The 19,185-nt window shown below is 41.0% G+C and overlaps 1 protein-coding gene across 1 annotated transcript; it reads right to left on the reverse strand.

Annotated features, from left to right (window-relative positions):
* Positions 1-591: 591 nt before the first annotated feature.
* CCT2 (chaperonin containing TCP1 subunit 2) lies at positions 592-17,090 on the reverse strand. The gene is made up of 16 exons (XM_063133875.1): positions 16,994-17,090; positions 15,415-15,489; positions 15,220-15,285; positions 15,016-15,127; positions 14,568-14,644; positions 13,107-13,219; positions 11,883-12,085; positions 9,212-9,312; positions 8,044-8,171; positions 6,304-6,407; positions 5,281-5,400; positions 3,411-3,539; positions 3,209-3,312; positions 2,204-2,303; positions 1,174-1,315; positions 592-855 (listed from the first exon to the last, which is right to left on the reverse strand). Exons 1-16 carry the CDS (start codon positions 16,994-16,996, stop codon positions 825-827), a joined length of 1,608 nt encoding a protein of 535 aa, XP_062989945.1. The 5' UTR covers positions 16,997-17,090; the 3' UTR covers positions 592-824.
* Between the last annotated feature and the right edge of the window lie 2,095 nt (positions 17,091-19,185).

Consider the following 19,185-nt stretch of genomic DNA (forward strand, 5'->3'; position numbering starts at 1 on the left):
CATGATACCAGAGGACTCTCATTTTGCTGCCACAAACTACACAGTTACTTTTTCCAGAACTCAAAAGAAAATCTGGAAATTAACTAATCAGTTAATTTTTAGCTGCTGTTTTTATCTGGTTGAGCTTTTATATTGTATTTTATAGTATGGTTTTATACTGTTGTTTTATACTTTGAATGTTTTTAATTTTTGTGAACTGCCCAGAGAGCTCCGGCTGTTGGGCGGTATAGAAATGTAATAAATAAATAAATAAAATAAATAAATTGAAGAAATCATGCATCTGAACAAGGATTACAATAAACAGCAAGGCCTCAAATTACTTTATGCTTGCTGTAACCTAATATAAAAATACAAGTAGTTAAAAGTCTAGCAGCTTGTATTATCTTACTGCAATATTCAACATAAAAGGATTTAATGGTCACATTTTAAATATTATTGGTAAACCCTACTTGTGTGTGCAAACTTCGATCTGTATATGTTCTTTGAATTCTGTTCTCATTGTTTCACACTAATTACATTTTGAGGCATTTCCTAGAAAACACACACACACATATTCATTTCTATTATACTAAGGAAAATGAAAGATCAATATATATTTGAAATGTTTATTATAGGGTAGTACAGAAAAGGAATGGTGGGTAAATATAGATGTTATACAACTGAGAATGTTTTGGTCTTTTTAAAACAATATAAGTTAAATCAAAAAAGTCTAATCACATGCTAGTGCTAGATATGCCATCCCTTTACTCTGTAATCTGTTAGAAGCACACACTGAAGTATTTTGCAAACTTCCGGTCCACTTGTTCTTATTGACCATAGAATACTCAACAAGGGTAACGATCTGGTACTCGTTTCCTGAGAAAAAAGTCAAAATGTAGTACAAGTAGATGTCAGAAGAAAGAACAGTATTTTCTGCTGAAGATTTTCAAATTAATTTGAAGCATACAATTTAAAATTTAATCTAGAAAGTTTGTACGTTATTTATTGACTACATTTCTAATCCACCCAATAGCTAATGTTCTCTGGGAGGATTAAGCTGGTAACAATCATAAAATAATTTCATGGACACTGAGCCTACACGACGTTTTACTTTAAATCAAATCGCTTTTCTGCTGATGTATTTTACGTTTGATTAACGCATTCTCACAAGAACTTGAAAAAGCAGTGTTTTACCTTGGAGCTGCTTTAATAATGTCATCGACTCGGAGAATTACTTCTGCTGCTTCTGCAGCACTCAGCAAAACTTGCCGTTTCACTTGGAAGCTTTCAACTACGCCCAGACTTGCCATGTCTGCAATGGCTGCCTCCTTCATGTCTTCAGGAGATTAAATTTAAAAACAATAAAACCAAAACGTTTTCTGGGGTTCAAAATGCAATGGCAAAAATCTCATTTCCAGAATTATTCTATGCTCTCTGGTTCATCTAAAATGAGAATTATAAAGCTCCACACATTCTAGGAATAACTTTTCACTTACTCTTTAGCAGCTCTTTCTAATGAACCCACTCACTCATCGACCTCAGTGAATTACTTGACATTGATTAAAGTTGACTGCTATTGCTAAACAGCATCCCTGGTATTACAAGGAGTTTTTAACATCACAGCAAGGGTTCACTAATCCAGGACGGGCAGACTTTAAGCTTGTGGAATCTACTTTGTTGTTTTTACCCTGAAGCTGACCAACTAGATACAGATGTAAAATAGGAAGGTGGTGATAGTAGAGGGAAACATAATCATACAAAATTAAAAGAGGGGGGGGGAGAGCAGTGAGCACATGTTCAACCCAGGAATCCATTTTCAGTACCAGAATTGAGCTGAAAGTCCTTTCACACAAAAATCCACTCCGGGTTTCCCCCCAAGCGTTTTTCACTTCAACAGTGTAACTTTGAGGGAGAAAGGGAGGGAAGAGGACCTTTTTGTTATTTCTTCCCCCACACTTTTTTTCTTTATTGTGAATTTAACTAAACAGAACAAAAAATAGAACGTGAAAAAGAAAACAAATAAACGACATACATAGGAATGTTCCTTTTCTTTAGATATACCATTTGGTTATTTCTAACTGGGAGCAAGAAATCTTTGCAAATAATCCAAAGATCTACCAGCAGAACCTAATCTATTTCATGCACATCCCTGCACCAACCCAGGAAAATACAAAGGTCTTTAAAAAAATAACAAAGCACACAATGTATATGTAAAAATCCTCACCTAGTCCATAAGTAGATTTCCCTTCAATGTGAGCAGCTCGAAGCTGGGAAACCAGATCTGCACTGTCATACCCAGCATTTTCAGCTATGATCATTGGAAGCTAATAAAAAAGCAGATTAGAGCATTTCTGACAAACCTGCCATAATTACAAACACACAGACACACCACAATACAACACATCTGGATCTGACCCAGATTTAGGGATATGCAACTGGGCTGGCAAAAGCAGAGCGTAGATTGGGAAAACTGCTCAAAAATGCTATCATGTTACTGTTTTAAATAATTAACATTACTATATTTGATGGTGATTTATAAGCCAGCATGTTGTTGTTTTTATTTATGGGTCAAATTAATGCCATAATATATTTTCTCTTAATATGAACTTGTCCAACATTGGTAAAGACTCCCAAACTGTGTAATACACATCCAATGAGATCTGAAAAATCTGCAGCTCCCAATTCCCTTCCCACTACCCTTCTGCTATGCATCCACAGCCTCTGTGCTTAATACCACTGAAGTTCTGCAATATCCCTCCTGTAGAAAATTAGAGGTATAACAGGGGTACATACCCCGAATGTGTGTATCCTTGGCGTAGAATCAGAATTTGTTGACTATGAGTAAGTACAGCCCTGGCAATCCCCCCATTTACAATAGTTCCAAATATCAATAGGATGGAGAATGTATAGCCCTACACTTTCGGTTGGACTGCAGATCCCCTCACCCCTCAACATTGGCTGTATTGCCTCGGATTGATGGGAGTTGCAGTCCAATATCTGGAGGGCCACATATCACTCATCCCTGGCCTAAAAAGAAGATGGATTTCAGAATTGTTGACCAGGATGCATGGGAGGAAACAAGTCATCCAAAAACATAAAAACTGACAATCCCCAGAGTTGCAATGAACAATAGAAAGACACACTTCAGAAAGACATTGAGCCCCCTCCCCCAAATTGCAGGCCTTCCCAATCGTCTAGCCTTGTTCTTTCTAGCCAAACGCCAGCTTACCGTACTCAAGGCTTTAGCAAATGACTCCATTGCCAATGATTCTTTGCCAGGTGTCCTTTTTGCAAGCTCCCACACAGCATTAGCCATCAGCATCTCCGAACAGCCTGCAGGTTAGAAAAATCCAGAAACCTTATAACCATCTGAAAAAAAGATAAGCTCTGCTTTGCTGAAGAGAAAGTAAGTAAGATGGCCGAATACTCACCTCCTCCATACACAGTTCTAGTATCCTTCACAGTCTGGGCAAGAACACACAGTGCATCATGCAGAGATCTTTCTGCCTCGTCTATGATCTGCTGTGTTGCACCACGCAGAACTACAGTGCAAGCTTCACCTAAGGAAAGAATTAAAAAAAAACCCTCCAATGAGATAAACAACTGCAGTTTAGAAAATTCAAGGCTCCTGCTAACTGTTAACGTCCAGTTCAACTGTTACTTCTGCAGCACGGTTGGCGCTCTCCCTGCTACTGGCTTTTATTTTGCTTCAATAATGCCTGATGTTCCGTATGAACGTCTCACAGCGTTCATCCTACGCTGTTCCAGGGGGAAGAGCACGGCCAGCAGTTACACAGGATATGTAACCAGGACGCTCCCAGCCATTCCTCTGTAGGGTTGACAACCTACTTGTCCAAGGAAGGCTTCCCTACCCCTGCGTGCTCCATGAAAACCAGTTCTTCAACAGGTGAAGGCATTTCCAACGTGGAACTGATGCCATCAGGGATTCTGCATCTGCTACTCTGCCATCTGTTAGGCCATTGTCCAAGGTACAGGAGCCCCACAGGGGTGATGGTCTGGCAACCGCACAACTCTCACTTTCATAATATTCTCCATCCTGAATGCTGTTCAATCAAGGCTCTAACTTTGCCACAGGTGTTGTTCATTTGTTGCTAAATAGGGTGGCAGATAAGGATCCCACTCCCATTCCCTTCAGCTGGCCTCAGGCTGGGAGTCTCCTGGAAGGGAGGGGGCAAGGAACTCCACGGGCTCGGGGCCAGCAGCCCTCAACCTTCTGCTCACTTGTCCCTTGACTCTGCAGGGCTGGCTTATAAGGCAACATGGGGAGGTGGATGACTAGTGAATTGCCCAGGGGGCGGGCGAGCGGAGGCCCAAAAGGCTGATGGGTCCATGCAGCGCTCCAATGATTGACTCAGGTATATCTGTGAGTGGGGTTTCCTCACCTCTTTCCTAGCTGTGGGGTTATAGGCTAGAATCAATCTTGGGACTCCCTCCATATAAACAGAAGTGGTCCCACCAGGCTGGGACTCCCTCTGCAGCCTCCACACTCCTGACATCTGTGAATGGGTCCTTGGGATGGGAAGAGCAACTGCCCTGCAAGGTTTGATTGCGGACTCCAGCTGTGGCTGAATGGTCAGGGAACTGGGCTGCGGGGCATATGCAGTGTGGGTTCAAATCCCAAGAGCTGGGACTAATTTTTGCAAGACATCCAAAAGGCGAACGGGGCAGGTCCCCTCCATCCCCCTCTTGTGGATCAAATTTTCCAACCCCATGCCCTGTGAAACGAGCACCCAGAGGAGGATCTGTCAGTGCGTCTACAGCTGCACGTATCCCCTTTTGTGGTCCCTCCCTTTGCCTACATATCAAACGAATGATTCCCTTCCTCGGTGATTCTTGACCTTTTGTCCCAGGAGGGGTGCATGTGCCGGCTGTGAGCCTCTTGCCCAGGGAGCTCTATGGCTGCTGTGCTGCATGGGCTTCTCTTTCCTTCTCTTTATGTGTTGCGTTCCAAAACTGTGGGTTCGAGCATAAGGCGATTTGAACCCCTGCCTGCAGAGCTGCCCAGAGCCAAGCCACTGGGTCTGATGGGTTGGGGGTTCTTGGCATTGTTCTGCATTTTGTTGCAGAGGTATGTGGCCATTGTTGTGAATTTCTTGGCTTTTCCTATGTGTGGGTGACTTGTGGCTGTCAGTCCCCATTTGGTGGCCTTTGGTAGTCTTTCCAGGGATACTGGGTGCACATCCCATTTTTATCCTGTTTCCCCCCTCCCAGGCTGAGCTCATATAAGATATGATAGCCATTCTGCTGGTGTAGCAGTGAATACATAGTAGCAAAACCTACCCATAGCAACTCCAGAGAAATGAATAAGTTTATCTTCACCAATCATGACTTCTTCAATCAGCTTGCAGCTTCCTAGCTTTACTAATTCTGGATGCTCAAAAGTTGAAGCAATTTCACCACCTAAGAATACAAGATCACATTAACCTTTTCGTAGCATGAAATGTTTTAGTAATTTTCTAAGTAGAACCTTAAAATTAAAGTCACCAAATTGCAACATGCACTGCTATGAAGCAAAGTATGAGCAGAAGTATTTTTCATAAGTTAGTTTCTAGCTCTCATAATCTCAAAGACAGGTTTTACAAAGAAACTATACTACTGCTATGCGACCTTTTACTTTATAATTAAAATTGTCATTCTCTTCTAGCTTTGCGTTATAAATACTAGAAACATTCCGCTAGCCATTTTTTGACTGTGATAGTACTTGGCCATTCCTTCATCCAATGAAGTCTCAATAGTCCCTTATCAGCCAGACTCAAAATGGGCATATGTAGATTCATGAGACTTTATGAAAATTCCTGTCGGAATAATAATAATAATAATAATAATAATAATCACTGATTCCTGCCACCCCCAGCTGCAGGCCCTTATGTGACACAACTCTATTCCAGAGTGTCCCCCAATCCTCAGGAGTTGAATTTTGGAGGGATGAAGTGACTACAGTAAGAAAAGGGCGGCAGAAAAACTCTGCCTGTGGTTATTTGAATCCCTAGACATAACCTGAATGCAGTTTGGAAAGCCCATTTTGCTCTAGCTATTAGGCATATGAATGTGTGGCATCTTCATGTTTACATTCCTTAAAGATCTTTAGGGCACAATCTCATGCATGTTTAGTCAGAAAAAAGTCCTATAAGCTCAGAGTGTGCCCGGAATGAAGGAGGTGTAGGACTTTTTCTTCCTGTCTAAACACGCATAGGATTGTGCCCTTACTCCCCTTCTCTATCCTAGTTTCTCAACTTGAACTGAAAACTATTGCAAACGCAAAGCTGAGATTTAACACCAAATCTAGATTATTTTTCACTGTACCCGTGACAAGAGCCAGACGTTCAACTCCAGCAAAATCTGCATGTTCAATTGCCATCACACCAGCAGCAGCAAACATCTGTTCTGGGTAGTTATAGATCAGTTGCCTGTAATAAAAGTGAGTTCATAATATAGTACAAAATGTGTCTTTAAATTATATCTTAACAAAATCCTCCAAATGTCTACAAAGGTACAACAGTTCCTCACATTCAGAGCATTCTGGATTTGACAAGCATGGAAGGAGAACCCCTACCATTGTGAACTGCCCAAAGAGCTCCGGCTATTGGGCAGTATAGAAATGTAATAAATAAATAAATAAATAAATAAATAAATAAATAAATAAATAAATAAAAGTTCAGCAAGAGGATCAAATGGCTATGGCATATATGAGTTCAACGCAAGGACTACATTTCACCATATGCTGGTTAAAATACTAGATATTTCTAAAAAAAATTCCATCTTTCTGCTGCTTAGTCCTCTTGTAAAAGTCATGTCTTCTAGCTTTTTTTCCACATAGCCCCATCCAAATATTCACAGTATCGTACCTTAAACGATAGGCAGACACTAAGGGGAGTAGTAAGATGCTTGACGTGGTACATTTATAGAAAGTAACTATCCCCTCTTTGAAAGTATTATTTATAAAGACATTTTGACTTCCCAATTGCTAAGGTACTGACAGCTGCAACAGAGAGCTGGTTTTTGGTACACAAATGTGGTACTTACGACCAACTACCAAAATCTCTGAAAATGGACCATTTTACGTTGGTCCCTCAGAACTTGAGATAAAATCCATTTATTGATTGATTTCTAGGCTGTCTTTTAGGACCATGCCCTCACAAGGTGACTTCAAACCTATAAAACACTTTACATATAAAACTTCAAAATACTATAGAATATAAAACACCATAAAACAGTAGAGTTGGACAAAATAATCAACAATACCAGCATATCTTTAAAAATAACTACACTTTCCAGCCAATTTAAAACAGCATGCAGTCTTCCACCTGATCACAGTCCAACACAGTACAAGCCAAGCTATTCCCTGACACACTTGAACCCTAAAAACAGCTCTGTTGGGAGCAGACCAAGGATCCATCTAGTCTGTTATCCTGTTTTCCACAGTGACAAGCGGGATCTTTAGGGAAGATCAAAAGCAGGGCATGAGGGCTACTATTATTATTATATTTATTTGTATCCCGCCTTTTGCCCAATACTGGGCCTCAAGGTGGTCTTACAAAGTTTAAAACATACACTGTAAAACCTAGGGAAAGAAATGTAAAAAAACAAAACCCTGTTTAAAATTCACAACAAAATTACAAGTCATTAACATTGATGGAGGACTAAATTACTCTCCAAAGGCCTGCTGGAACAAACACATTTTAGCCTGCTTCCAAAAGCCCATCAAGGAGGGAGCCAGCAATGGCCCTCTCCTACTGCTCAGCAGCTAGTATTCAGATGCATACTGATGCTGAAGGTTCCATATTGCCACCTGATTAATAGCTATTGAGATTATGCCCCAGTTTTGGACTGAGGAGTGAGCATTTCCACTGCTGGCAAGAACGTGCGGAGCATAAGCTGTATTAGCTCAATACAATTAAGTTAGAAAAATAAGTGGGGGTTTTGGACAAGTATGACAATTTCATTTTCTAAAGGATTCTTACAAGTTTCAGTATCATGTAGAAAAGAAATTTAGTGGAGAAACTGAAGTACATAAAAGCAAACTTTCTATAGCAGAATGCACACCTGTTGATAAAACAGTTTATCCCATGCTTCAGAATACGCTCAACCTTCTCCTTCATTTTCTCTTTTTCTGCTTGTTCAATTTCTGCTACCTTTGCTGTGGAATCCACTCTTACACGGGAGCCAAATATCTAAATCAAAACAAAGATTGTGATATTCACTAAAATGCTCATTGCTTTGATAACATTAAGTGATTCTAAAATCCATGTTAGTGTAATGCCTTTATCAAGCCAACCAAAAGATCACAAAAATATGCAAGATTTTTGAAATGTCCAGGTCTCTTCATTAGGCAAGATGTTACAAAAAGCAGGGGAGGGGCGGGGAGAAGAGAGGCTCAGTTCAGACAACACGTTTCTCAACTGTGGTTTTAGAACTCCACTACGGAGTTTTTACACCACTGTTGAGAAATATGTTGCCTGGCAGGAAAACTCCATGCAGTGGAGTTTTTTTGGAAAATACTCCACGCTGTGCAGAGGAGAGTTCCTGCACAACCATTGTGTTGTGTGGAGGGCTCCATGGAGTTCGCCATTGCATTGAGTTGATTTTTCCCACTGGCTACAGAGTTCCCTGACAAGAGCGGTGAAAGGAGTGAGTGCCGCTCTAGGAGAGTTGCCGGGATTTATTTAGATTGTAAGCCTGTGGGCAGGGACTGTCAAGAAATACTTTTGTAAGCCGCCATGAGAGCCTTTTTTGGCTGAATGGCGGCATAAAAATCCTTAAATAAATAAATAAATAAATAAAATTTATTTATTGCAGCAATGGCTGATGGGATACCATCTGGAGGACTGGGGAAGGAGGGAGGGGAAAGAAACGGTCAAAAATCGTGATGGATTTTACTCATCTCCATGGTAACCCACAGTCACACAATGGTGGAGTTTGAACATGTTGTATGGGGAGTACCTCCTAAAAACTCAAGCACTGAGTGGAGTTTTCACACTGCATTGACTGAACTGAGCCAGAGAGAAAAACCTGACTTGATGTTGAAGTCAGTTAATAAAAACAATTTTTTTCCTCTCCCCGCAAAACCTGCTTTTTGAAACACCTTGCCCAATTAAAAAATCCGTGGACCTTAAAAGTTTGGACACTTATATGGATTTTGGAATTTTGCTTATTGCCAACATAGCTACCTTTGCTTTTGGTATTAAGGGAGTTGCATAAAAAAATCACTTACCTTAATTTTATCAGTATCCATGCCAGTATTTGCAATAAGTATCTTTGCATTCTCAATTCTTTTTGGCTGGTTGACTCCAATTTTTTTATCCAACAGAAAACCTGCATTGAAAAATAAGAACCAGACTTGATTACAACAATAAGGATATTAGATGGTATAGAGACTTACCTACTAATTTATGAGGTGGTAAAAAGAATTTTCTATTCTATTATAACTTGGATGATAGGCATTTAAAACCTAAAATTACATTACGTTGTGTTTAGATTCCACAAATAAAGACATTTCCCATTACTAAATTCCCATACTAAATGACAAAACACATGAAGTTTTAATAAAGAGTAGGCAATACATGTGTCAGTCAGGTAGCAAAGATGTTTCTATCATATGGGGTTGTATCCCCACTGCACCCCCTGAAAGACTACTCTAAAGGGTTGGGGGCATCCTTCAGAATGGCATGGGCTGGGCTGCAGAAGCTGCAACAGGAGGTGGTAAATTAGCAGAATTTAGGCAGAGCACTTTGTGTGAATGGACACTTTTACTCAAACAAGGCATGATAAATAAAATAAATAAATAATCCTACAATTTGGGTATAATTTAGCACATATCTCTCTCTTCCATCATATGGATCCATTAACCTGCATATGGTAAACCAGACTGAAGTAGCACATTCATAGGACCAGAAGCTATTTGGACTTTCTTAAGCTTCTTAAATGTGGATAATTTGAGGCTACTCCAGATGCGCTTTTTCTATAATATTTTATGGAGTGAAATATTATGGAAACATCTATAATATGGTGTTCAGATTTATTATTATTATTATAATAATAAGAAGAAGAAAAAGAAGAAGAAGAAGAAGAAGAAGTAGTAGTTTATTTATTTATTACCCGCCTCTCCCTTTGGATCGAGGCGGGGAAAAACATTAGCACAGGAATCAACACATCTTAAAAATTCTTGATTTTACATTGATCTGGATAGGCCTGCCAGAAAAGGCTAGTCTTTAAAGTTGCCTTAAAATCACGCAGAGAGTTAATTTTATGAATCTCCTCTGGCAGGCCATTCCACAATCTGGGGGCGACAGAAGAAAAGGTTTTCTGGGAAACTGATGTCAGCCTAGGTTTAGCTGACTGAAGTAAGTTCACCCCAGAGGACTTGAGTGTGCAGGGCGGACTATATGGGAGAAGGCGATCCCGCAGGTAACCTGGACCCAAACCATTTAGGGCTTTAAAGGTAATGACCAACACTTTGTACTTTGCCCAGAAACTAATTGGCAGCCAGTGGAGTGATTTTAATGTTGTAAAGCATAAATGTGAAAAAGATTGTGTCAGAATGGGTCGTGTATTCAGCTTATATCAAATAGGAGGACAGGGCTCCTGTATCTTTAACAGTTGCATAGAAAAGGGAAGCTCAGCAGGTGTCATTTGTACATATGGTGAATCTGGTGAAATTCCCTCTTCATCAGAATGGTTAAAGCTGCAGGAGCTCTACTAGAGTAACCAGATTTAAAAGAGGGCAGGGCACCTGCAGCTTTAAATGCTGTGATGAAGAGGAAATTTCACCAGGTTCTCCATATATACAAATGACACCTGCTGAACTTACCTTTTCTATGCAACTGTTAAAGACACAGGAGCCTTGTCCTCCTTTTCATATGGTCACCCTATATTGGACCGACCCCAACCCCCACAGGGCTAACTGCCGTCTTCACCCTGTGGGGAAGAAGATGCGAGGGAGACTGGAGCAGGCAGGGACCATCAGAGCCTGCTTCAGTTGGACCCCCGCCCCCACAGGGCTAACATCTTCACCTTGTGGGGAAGAAGGAGCTGTTGGTTTGCCCCTCCATTGAGACGAGAGGACAGTGCAGGGCCTTCCCACCAGCCTAAGCAGTCTCCTTAATTTCTTTTTATTTTCTCCCTCTTCCCTCCCCATCCACTTTTCCTTGTGTGTCATGTCTTTTTTTTTTTTTTAGAATGTAAGCCTGAGGGTAGGGACTGTCTTCTTTATTGATACATTGTAAGCCGCTCCGAGAGCCTTTTGGCTGAAGTGCGGGATAAAAATACTCTAAATAAATAAAATAAATAAATCAAAGGATAGGCAATATGGTGCTCACAGGACACCCTCCTTTTTTAAAAAATTTTTAACACATTATTACTGGCATCTGGGTTTGTTGTGCTGAAAACTGTGGGTTCAAAGGAGTTGTGTAGTGCATTGGGGTTCAAGCCCCACCTCTGCCTCGTAGTCAAATCTCTGGGTAGGTTATGTCCTTTGCCACACTGGTAGCCATTTTGTGGTGGTGCCCAAGGCAGTTTATCAAATTCCCAAATTAGCCCATGGCCTGAACAGGTTGCCTCTCCTTGGCTTACAAAGAAAATCCTGTAAACCAAAACCATTCAGGAAGCACTACAAACATGATTGATCCAAATATGCTTCACACCAAAGGGCATAACAAATTAAAAGCCATATGAATCAAAGGAGGACTTGTAAAACATTATGAAAGAACCTGCTAGACTAAGAAAAACATGCAAATACTGTCATTGTTTCTTTTTCATAATCAGTGTTTTCAACTTAATGGCAAGCCTGCTATTTTATCATGATGGCAATGCTTAGGGTTTCCTGCAGGAGCAACTTGCTCTGACATACAGTTCACTAAAATGGATGCTGATAAGTAAAAAGATACCTTCATCCAAGTAAGAGTCAATTAGACTTCCTCCTAGCTTCTTGATGACATGAATAGCTTCCAGGTTACCAGATCCCTTCAGCCTAAGGACAGCATCCACTGCAAGTTTTGCAAAGTGATCTTTATGATGAGTAAGCAGTTTTGAAGAGAGTGTTGTTTCTGCAATGTTCATCAAATCTTTATGAAATTTTGCTTCATTTCCACTGAAAAGCAAGAAGAGTAAAAATATAATCTCAATTACCACTAAAAAAATGGCCCTGGATGTGACAAGCACAGCTTCTGACTCTCCACATTCCAACATCAGCCACTCATGCCAATCTGAAAAGATGTTCCCAAAATTTGGTAGATCTCAAGCGCCTTTAAATGTTGAAAACCTTAACAAATCCCAGTGAACACACACAAGCCCTTGCAGATGCCACGATATCCATTTTTAAAGCTATACTTTTACATTAAGATGTCCAAAACTGTTGTTACTTGCTGAACCGACTAGATTACACAGTGAATCATGGAGTATTGTTCTCAAATGCTGAACTTTCCAGCATTTAAAATAGGTGAATAACTAACTTTACAACAGGTTTTGCGTCTTCAATATTTCATACATCCCTTTCCTTTCCCACTCCCCTATCAATGTTATTCAGATGATCTCCTGGAACACTCTCTTATCCAGTTGTGAAGATGCCTTATACATTAGGGACAAAACTGTAATAAACTTGATTGATCTCAAGGGGGAAGTTATTTCCTCCCATATGGACACTGAGGAACCTTTAAAGAACAGCAACTGGAAAAGCAGGCATCCAAGGACTGGGAAGATGACATTTTATATCATCCCCCACCCCACCCCACCCCAAACACACACACACACACACACACACACACACACACACACACAGTGTCTTTATCAGTCACCACAGGACTTTTATAAAGTTATTTTGTCAGCCAGCTGGAAGACCTGTTGTCTGGCAAAAATACGTTTACCTATAGGAATATATCACAGAATTTTGAATGTGTTAATCATAGAGTTTTAAAAAGCATGTTGGTAGAACAACATAGTAAAATTGCTAGTTGCAAGCACAATAAAACCCCTTTCATGAGCACAAATAGTGTCCAAGTATTATAATACTACTTGCTTCCCTTGTATAGCTGTAAACATCTATCATTTGCTATTTCATACTTGACCACAACAGTTTGAGAGACAAATGTCACTAGTTCGTGACATGAACCAACCCATGATCCACAGCAGATTTCACCAAGGCTTGTCTTGCCGCTTTTGTGGCTTCTCTCCAGCCTGCAATAATGGTTTGAGGATGGATCTTTCTTGCAATCAATAATTCAGCCTCCTATTAATAAAAAGACATGTAGTTTATTTTAGTTCAAGTATTAAATCAAAGTGGTTCTTCAGCAAGCACATGCTGCTAAGGGTCAATTTTGTCAGACACACTCTAGTTGCTACAATGTTGTTATGGCTGAAATTGGACCCCTGCTTACTTGTTATATATTCAGAATTGCCCTTGAAGATTACCTGGAAGTTTTTGTAGCTTATTTGATGTATTGTATTTACATGTTTTTCAACGCAACATAGAAGTCTCTTTAATTCATTTTTACGTTTGTCTCAAGTTACAGCACCAATTGTAAACTGCCATGGTCAGAAAGAAAACCATTAGTTATATCCAGCCCTAATCATGCTTGGAACAGACCCATTGAAATCAATGGGACAAGTTAGTCATGTCTAACTCAAGTCACATCAATTTCAATGGGTCTACCCTACACATGACTAAATCTGGATCCAACTATACAGATTATTTTTTTTTACAATAAAAATAAAACCCCTAAAAGCTCAAAGAGTAATTTTTAAAAGATTAATGACATAATCTAAATGTATTCAGATACTGGGCCCTAATCTATACCCACTGTGTTTCACAATGGAGGAGGGATAGTTGTGAGGTTTCCCGTTTCCACAATCGTCCCTCACGGGGCAAACGCGAGGGAAGTTTCCCGTGAGTAAAGAAGAGCCGTTGTGGGAGGATGTGCACCCCATGATGGTGCTTCCAAAGGTGTATTGGGAGAAGTGGGCAGGACTGGAGAGATGGGTACTGGGCACAGAACTTGTTGTTTTTAAAAACTCCGAGATGCGCACAAGCACAAATACACAGAAACGCAGGGAGGAGATAGGTACAGTGTTGAACTCTGCCGCATTGATAAGGCTGTGTTAAAAAAAACCAACACCACAGTTGGCGCCAAAACACACCGATAGCCAATCAAAAACTGTGCCAAATGGCAGCCGCTCACTCCCGCACACATCCAAAACTGCTGGACATGTCCCTGACAGTGGGTTGGCTGTTCGCTGAGCCAGGAGCTCATGCCAAACAGCAACAGCTTCGGGAAGGGGTGGCACACCAGCTGCAGACTTCGGGGTCGTAGAGAGAGAGCCGGGAAAACTGTGGCAAAATCAGTCAGCAATATTCCCAAATAACTGAGGAATTGTCCTTCAATCACTGCGGGAGCAGGTGAACATCATGTCGCACAGTAGGGATGACCTCAATATTATTCCGGAATAAACAGCTGGTATGGATTAGGCCTAAATTGGCATACTTTAAAAGATCAAGTATGTCAATTCAGCATCTCAATATATGCTATGAAAATAAGTACTTAAGCTGTGATATGCTAAATAAAACAACAATGTATTACCCTTAGCAATTCAGCTGCTAGAACTGTTACTGAAGTAGTTCCATCACCAACTTCATCATCTTGAACCTTGGACATATCTGTAAAGAGAATGTTACCATATCTTTATTACTGAAATATCAGATATTTTGTTAAAGATGGGGGCCAACAGACATTAAAAATTGAACTTTGATGTCCTTGTCTGGTACACAGCAATATGTGTTACTGAATCTTCAAGCGCCCAGGACATGTCCTTACCAGTTCCCCCACAGGTGATGACTTAGTAAAAGCAGACTTATGTAAAACTTACATTACATATAATTTTGATTACCTTAGTGGAGCTAGCATGGCGCAGCTGTACAACTGGAGAGGCTATAGGTAACAGAGCATTTGTCACTGGAAGCAGATAATCTATAATAGTCTTCTACATCGCTCAATAAAACATGCCAATAATGTATTTAATCAAACATACCAACCAAAACCTTGGCTGCAGGGTTGTCAACTCCAATAGCTTTTAAGATCGTTGCCCCATCATTAGTTACTGTCACCGTGCCTTCTCTTCCAGTACTCAGAAGAATCTTGTCCTGAAGATCAACATTTGGTGATATTAAATACTTGACTCAAAGTGATAACAGTGACGAAGCCAATATGTATTTCAAACTTACAAATATCTTACCATGCCTTTAGGCCCCAAAGTGCTCTTAACTAGGTCTCCAATGGCAATAGCTCCAACAAAGGATGACTGCAATAAAAAGAAAAGTTATAAACGTGACCGCAACCAGAATTAGTTCAAGCTTTCATTTATGAAGAATGAAATAAATGTATGCCCAGCTATATTTTGTGATTCAGTATCAATGAATATTAGTCTTACCAAACGAGCTGTTTCTGCTCTCTCTTCATCAGCGCCAGCCTTGAAAATGTTCACAGGTGCTAGTGACATGGACGCCTGAAATGGTAAGTCAGGATGACATTTAACTTATAATGAAACCTTAATTTTCAAGGTCGTTTACAAAGTATCACTTATGTGCTTTATTTATATGTGTTTTACAACATAATTGTTACATTAATTTTATGGTATTTTCCTTTCTGATTTTAGAGAGCTATACTTTTAGATTCCAATTAAACTTTTTATATTATATTAGAGCCCAATGTCTGAAAGAACAAGGCAGTCTCATGCTCAAAAGAACAATATTGTATCATCCACTCATTATGGTAGTCACATTTTTTCAAAATCATTCATGCGTCTGTAAATTATAACCAGGATCTCTTTGTTTTGCTGAGGAAATTACTACATGAAGAGAGCAATCCTATGGTCCCTGGGACAGTGTCCCAGTGGCCATAGAATAGTTTCTAAAATCCCTTCCTGGGCTGATTCTGGTAGTGCGAGATCTGCCCGCCCTCCCCACCCACAATCAATAGGATTGCACCCCTACTCACTCAATCTCATGAGTGAAGTTAAATATTTGTTGTTGTTGTTTTAAAAAATATTTATCTGCACTGCTTCCCATTTTAAAAATCCAAAAGTGTTTTGCAACAACTTATAAAACAATACACTATTATAAATGCACAGCAACACATAGTCAGTTAATGGTTGGGAAAAGCCAGGCCACAACAACATTTTAATAATTGTCGAAAGCACATGATTGTCAGTGCCTGATGGTATTGCAGAGGGGAAATCATTCAGAAGATTTATTTAGAAGGTATCATTCTATGTATTTAAGAGGTATATCCCTGGTGGTAGAAAAGACTGGCACTTTTTCAATCTTGTAGCCCTGCAGCTACATTAAATAGGGAGGAAAAGTAAAGATGGGATAGGCTAAGCATGAAAATAGATAGGGAGCCATGGAAACAGCTTTTCCACAGTCGCCATAACAAACTGATTGCACGGAACTATTGTAACAGGGAGATTTACGGCCACCTGAAGCCTTTTATTTATTGTTTAAAGCACTTATCCCCCACTCTTCAGCAGGAAGGGCTCCCAGAGTGGCTGACCTATGAATGCAAACGCGGCAGTCCCAGTCCTCGGTCTTAGACTCTAAAAATGCAGGCCGGAAAAGGCACGAACGTGGGCGAAGAGCTGCGGCTGCCTTTGTGTCCCTGGTGCCAAGTACACGTGAAGCCTCGGCCTTCCCACATCGATGGTACTGCGAACGGGAGTGTCAGGGAGAACAAAGCCTCCACGAACAATGCTTGCATCTTATTTAGTTATCGCACCATTAGAGCCTCACACCCTCGGAGGGGAAACGGCCTTGCTGAGGAGGGATCAGGGATCGTGGGCCGCAACATCCCTGGCAGTATCGCGGGCTCGCCAGAGGGGGACCGGCTTCCTCCCCCGTGTCGCCCCGCTTCGAGCAATTCTGGAACCTTCGATCCGCCCGGGCCCTCGGGCCCTCCTCCCTCCACCTGCTGCCACCCCGGCGAAGGAGTGCGCAGAGCAGCCCAAGACTCACCATGGCGGCGGCGGCGACGACGATGATCTCACGGCCGCTGCTCGAGTCTTCCCGGCCTCCTGCCTCGTGCCCAGTGCTACAGCCGCTGCGCGCTCGAGTTCTGAGCCAACGAACGCCGGAAATGACGCGCAGCGGCAGCGCCTCGTCTCCCGGAGGAGGAAAAACCGTTGACCCGGAGAACGTTGCGTGCCGGGAGGTGTAGTTTCCCCTTCCATTTCCTCTAAATACAGTCGCCAGGCTGCAGTCCTAGATGCCTACTTGCTCGGCAGCAAACCCATTGAATTCAATGGAACTTCTGAACACCCACATGCCCCCTGCACCTGCCAGCTATACAGTGTGTGGCAGGTGCAGGGATCACGGAGTATATTGAATTCAATGGGCTTACTCCCGGGTGAGTAAGTATATATATGACTGACAGGTGTAAGGTATAAAATAAAAAGGCCCTCAGCTTACAACACAAACAGTCTGGTTCTCAACTAAATTTTCATCAGCAGCTATATTTTTAAATTAAGCAAAAGCTGAAGATCAAAATGACTGCGGCCGCACCTATCGCCAGAAGCTGGGGCTCCCATGCATGAATTCAAGATACAGGCAAGTAGGAGCGAGCAGCTGCATCTTTAAAAGTGTCAAAGCCCCTGTTGCTAGAGAGTGAGTTGTTAGAGACCCCTCTTATTTGGCCGACTTAGAATTGGTTAAAGCTTTTCATGGACTGGGCTATTTCAGAGTGATGATGGAGGATCGCTTCTCCACAGAACGCCCTCCATGCTTTTGCCCTGACACAATTATTTTCTGTGCATTTTCTCTTCACAAGGCAACATTCAAGCGTGCATAAAAGTTGCATAAACTGGTGCTTTGGCCCAATTCAAACACATTTTTCCAGTGTGGAAGCCATTTCTGTATCGACTGATCCTACACTAAGTTAACATGTAAACAAGCATCAAATTGGGGCAGGATTATTTTCCATGCCATCATCATCATCACATACTAGAGGGTACCAGTGTTCAAATGCAGTAACAATATAATCTCTCGTCAATGCGGCGCTTGATATATACAGTAGCCAGTAACCAAACCACACAGCAGCAAATCTCCCAACACAAAATATACTTAGCTCTCAGACTGAACTGAGATGCATAAGGAAGATGGGCAGGTAGGTTATGTTGAGAGTCAGATAGGAAGGCCTGTATTCCTATCTGTAATGCCTTGTAACTCCCAAGGCATTAGCTGTCTATCCCTAACATACACCCTTACCCAACCTTCTCTGATCAAACACTACATTTGGTGGCTTCAATTAAAGAGAAGAGTTGAACTGAATTGCCTGAAGTCATGGAGTACAGAAAGCTGCCTTATACCAAGTCAGAACATTAGTTTATCTAATTCAGTGTGGTCAGTGCTCTCCAGACATTTTGGACTACAATTCTTATAATCCCTGATCATTAGCCATGACTGGAGCTGATAGGAGTTGTAGTCTTAAATTTCTAGAAGGTACCATGTTATGGAAGACTAGTCTATAATGAATGGTACCGGCTCTCCAGGATTTCAGAAAGGGGACTTTTCAGCTCTACCTGGAGATATCAGGGACTGGATCTGAAATCTTGTGTGTGCAAAGCATGTGCTCTACCACAGAACTACTGCCCTTGCCCTTCAACACACTTTCCTCCAAATGATAACCTAAAACCCTCTGCAATTAAGCCCAAACTCAGCAAGGTGATTTGGGAATAAAATTAGAATTTTCTTAGGGCAGGAGGCCCTGTCCTTGTTGTTGTGTCATTCTGTAAGTTCCATGTACATTTTTTATTATTACAAAAGGTTGAACCAAACTCCCATACATCATTGAGGTCCATCACCTTTGACAACTAGGCCACAACAGTCAATGTGATATATATATATAAAAATAAGTAATGATTTGACTTGAATGTAAGGAAAATACCACCACCCCAAACACACACACACACCATATATCCAAAAAGCACTGAGCAATCTTACATAGTAAAAATCAATATTTTATTGCCATGCTACAATTCTTATGAAGCTGGCACTGGTGCGGGGACAATGTTGTCAATATTACATAATATATTTTAAAATGGACATCATCTGGTAAGCTCAATGAAAAACAAGCTAAAATTAAATGGTAGTATATGGATGTTGAAAACAAAATATACTATGAGTCATATAAATTGCATGTTTCTCGGAAA

This window comes from Elgaria multicarinata, chromosome 9, assembly GCF_023053635.1.
Source record: "Elgaria multicarinata webbii isolate HBS135686 ecotype San Diego chromosome 9, rElgMul1.1.pri, whole genome shotgun sequence".
Lineage (NCBI taxonomy): Eukaryota > Metazoa > Chordata > Lepidosauria > Squamata > Anguidae > Elgaria > Elgaria multicarinata.

Coding starts and splice junctions, on each gene's coding strand:
- CCT2 (XM_063133875.1), bottom strand. Junction 12,086..13,106: donor AAATCTGCTGTGGATCATGG/GTTGGTTCATGT, acceptor CTTGCTTTTCAG/TGGAAATGAAGCAAAATTTC. Junction 3,313..3,410: donor TAGAACTGTGTATGGAGGAG/GTGAGTATTCGG, acceptor TCTAACCTGCAG/GCTGTTCGGAGATGCTGATG.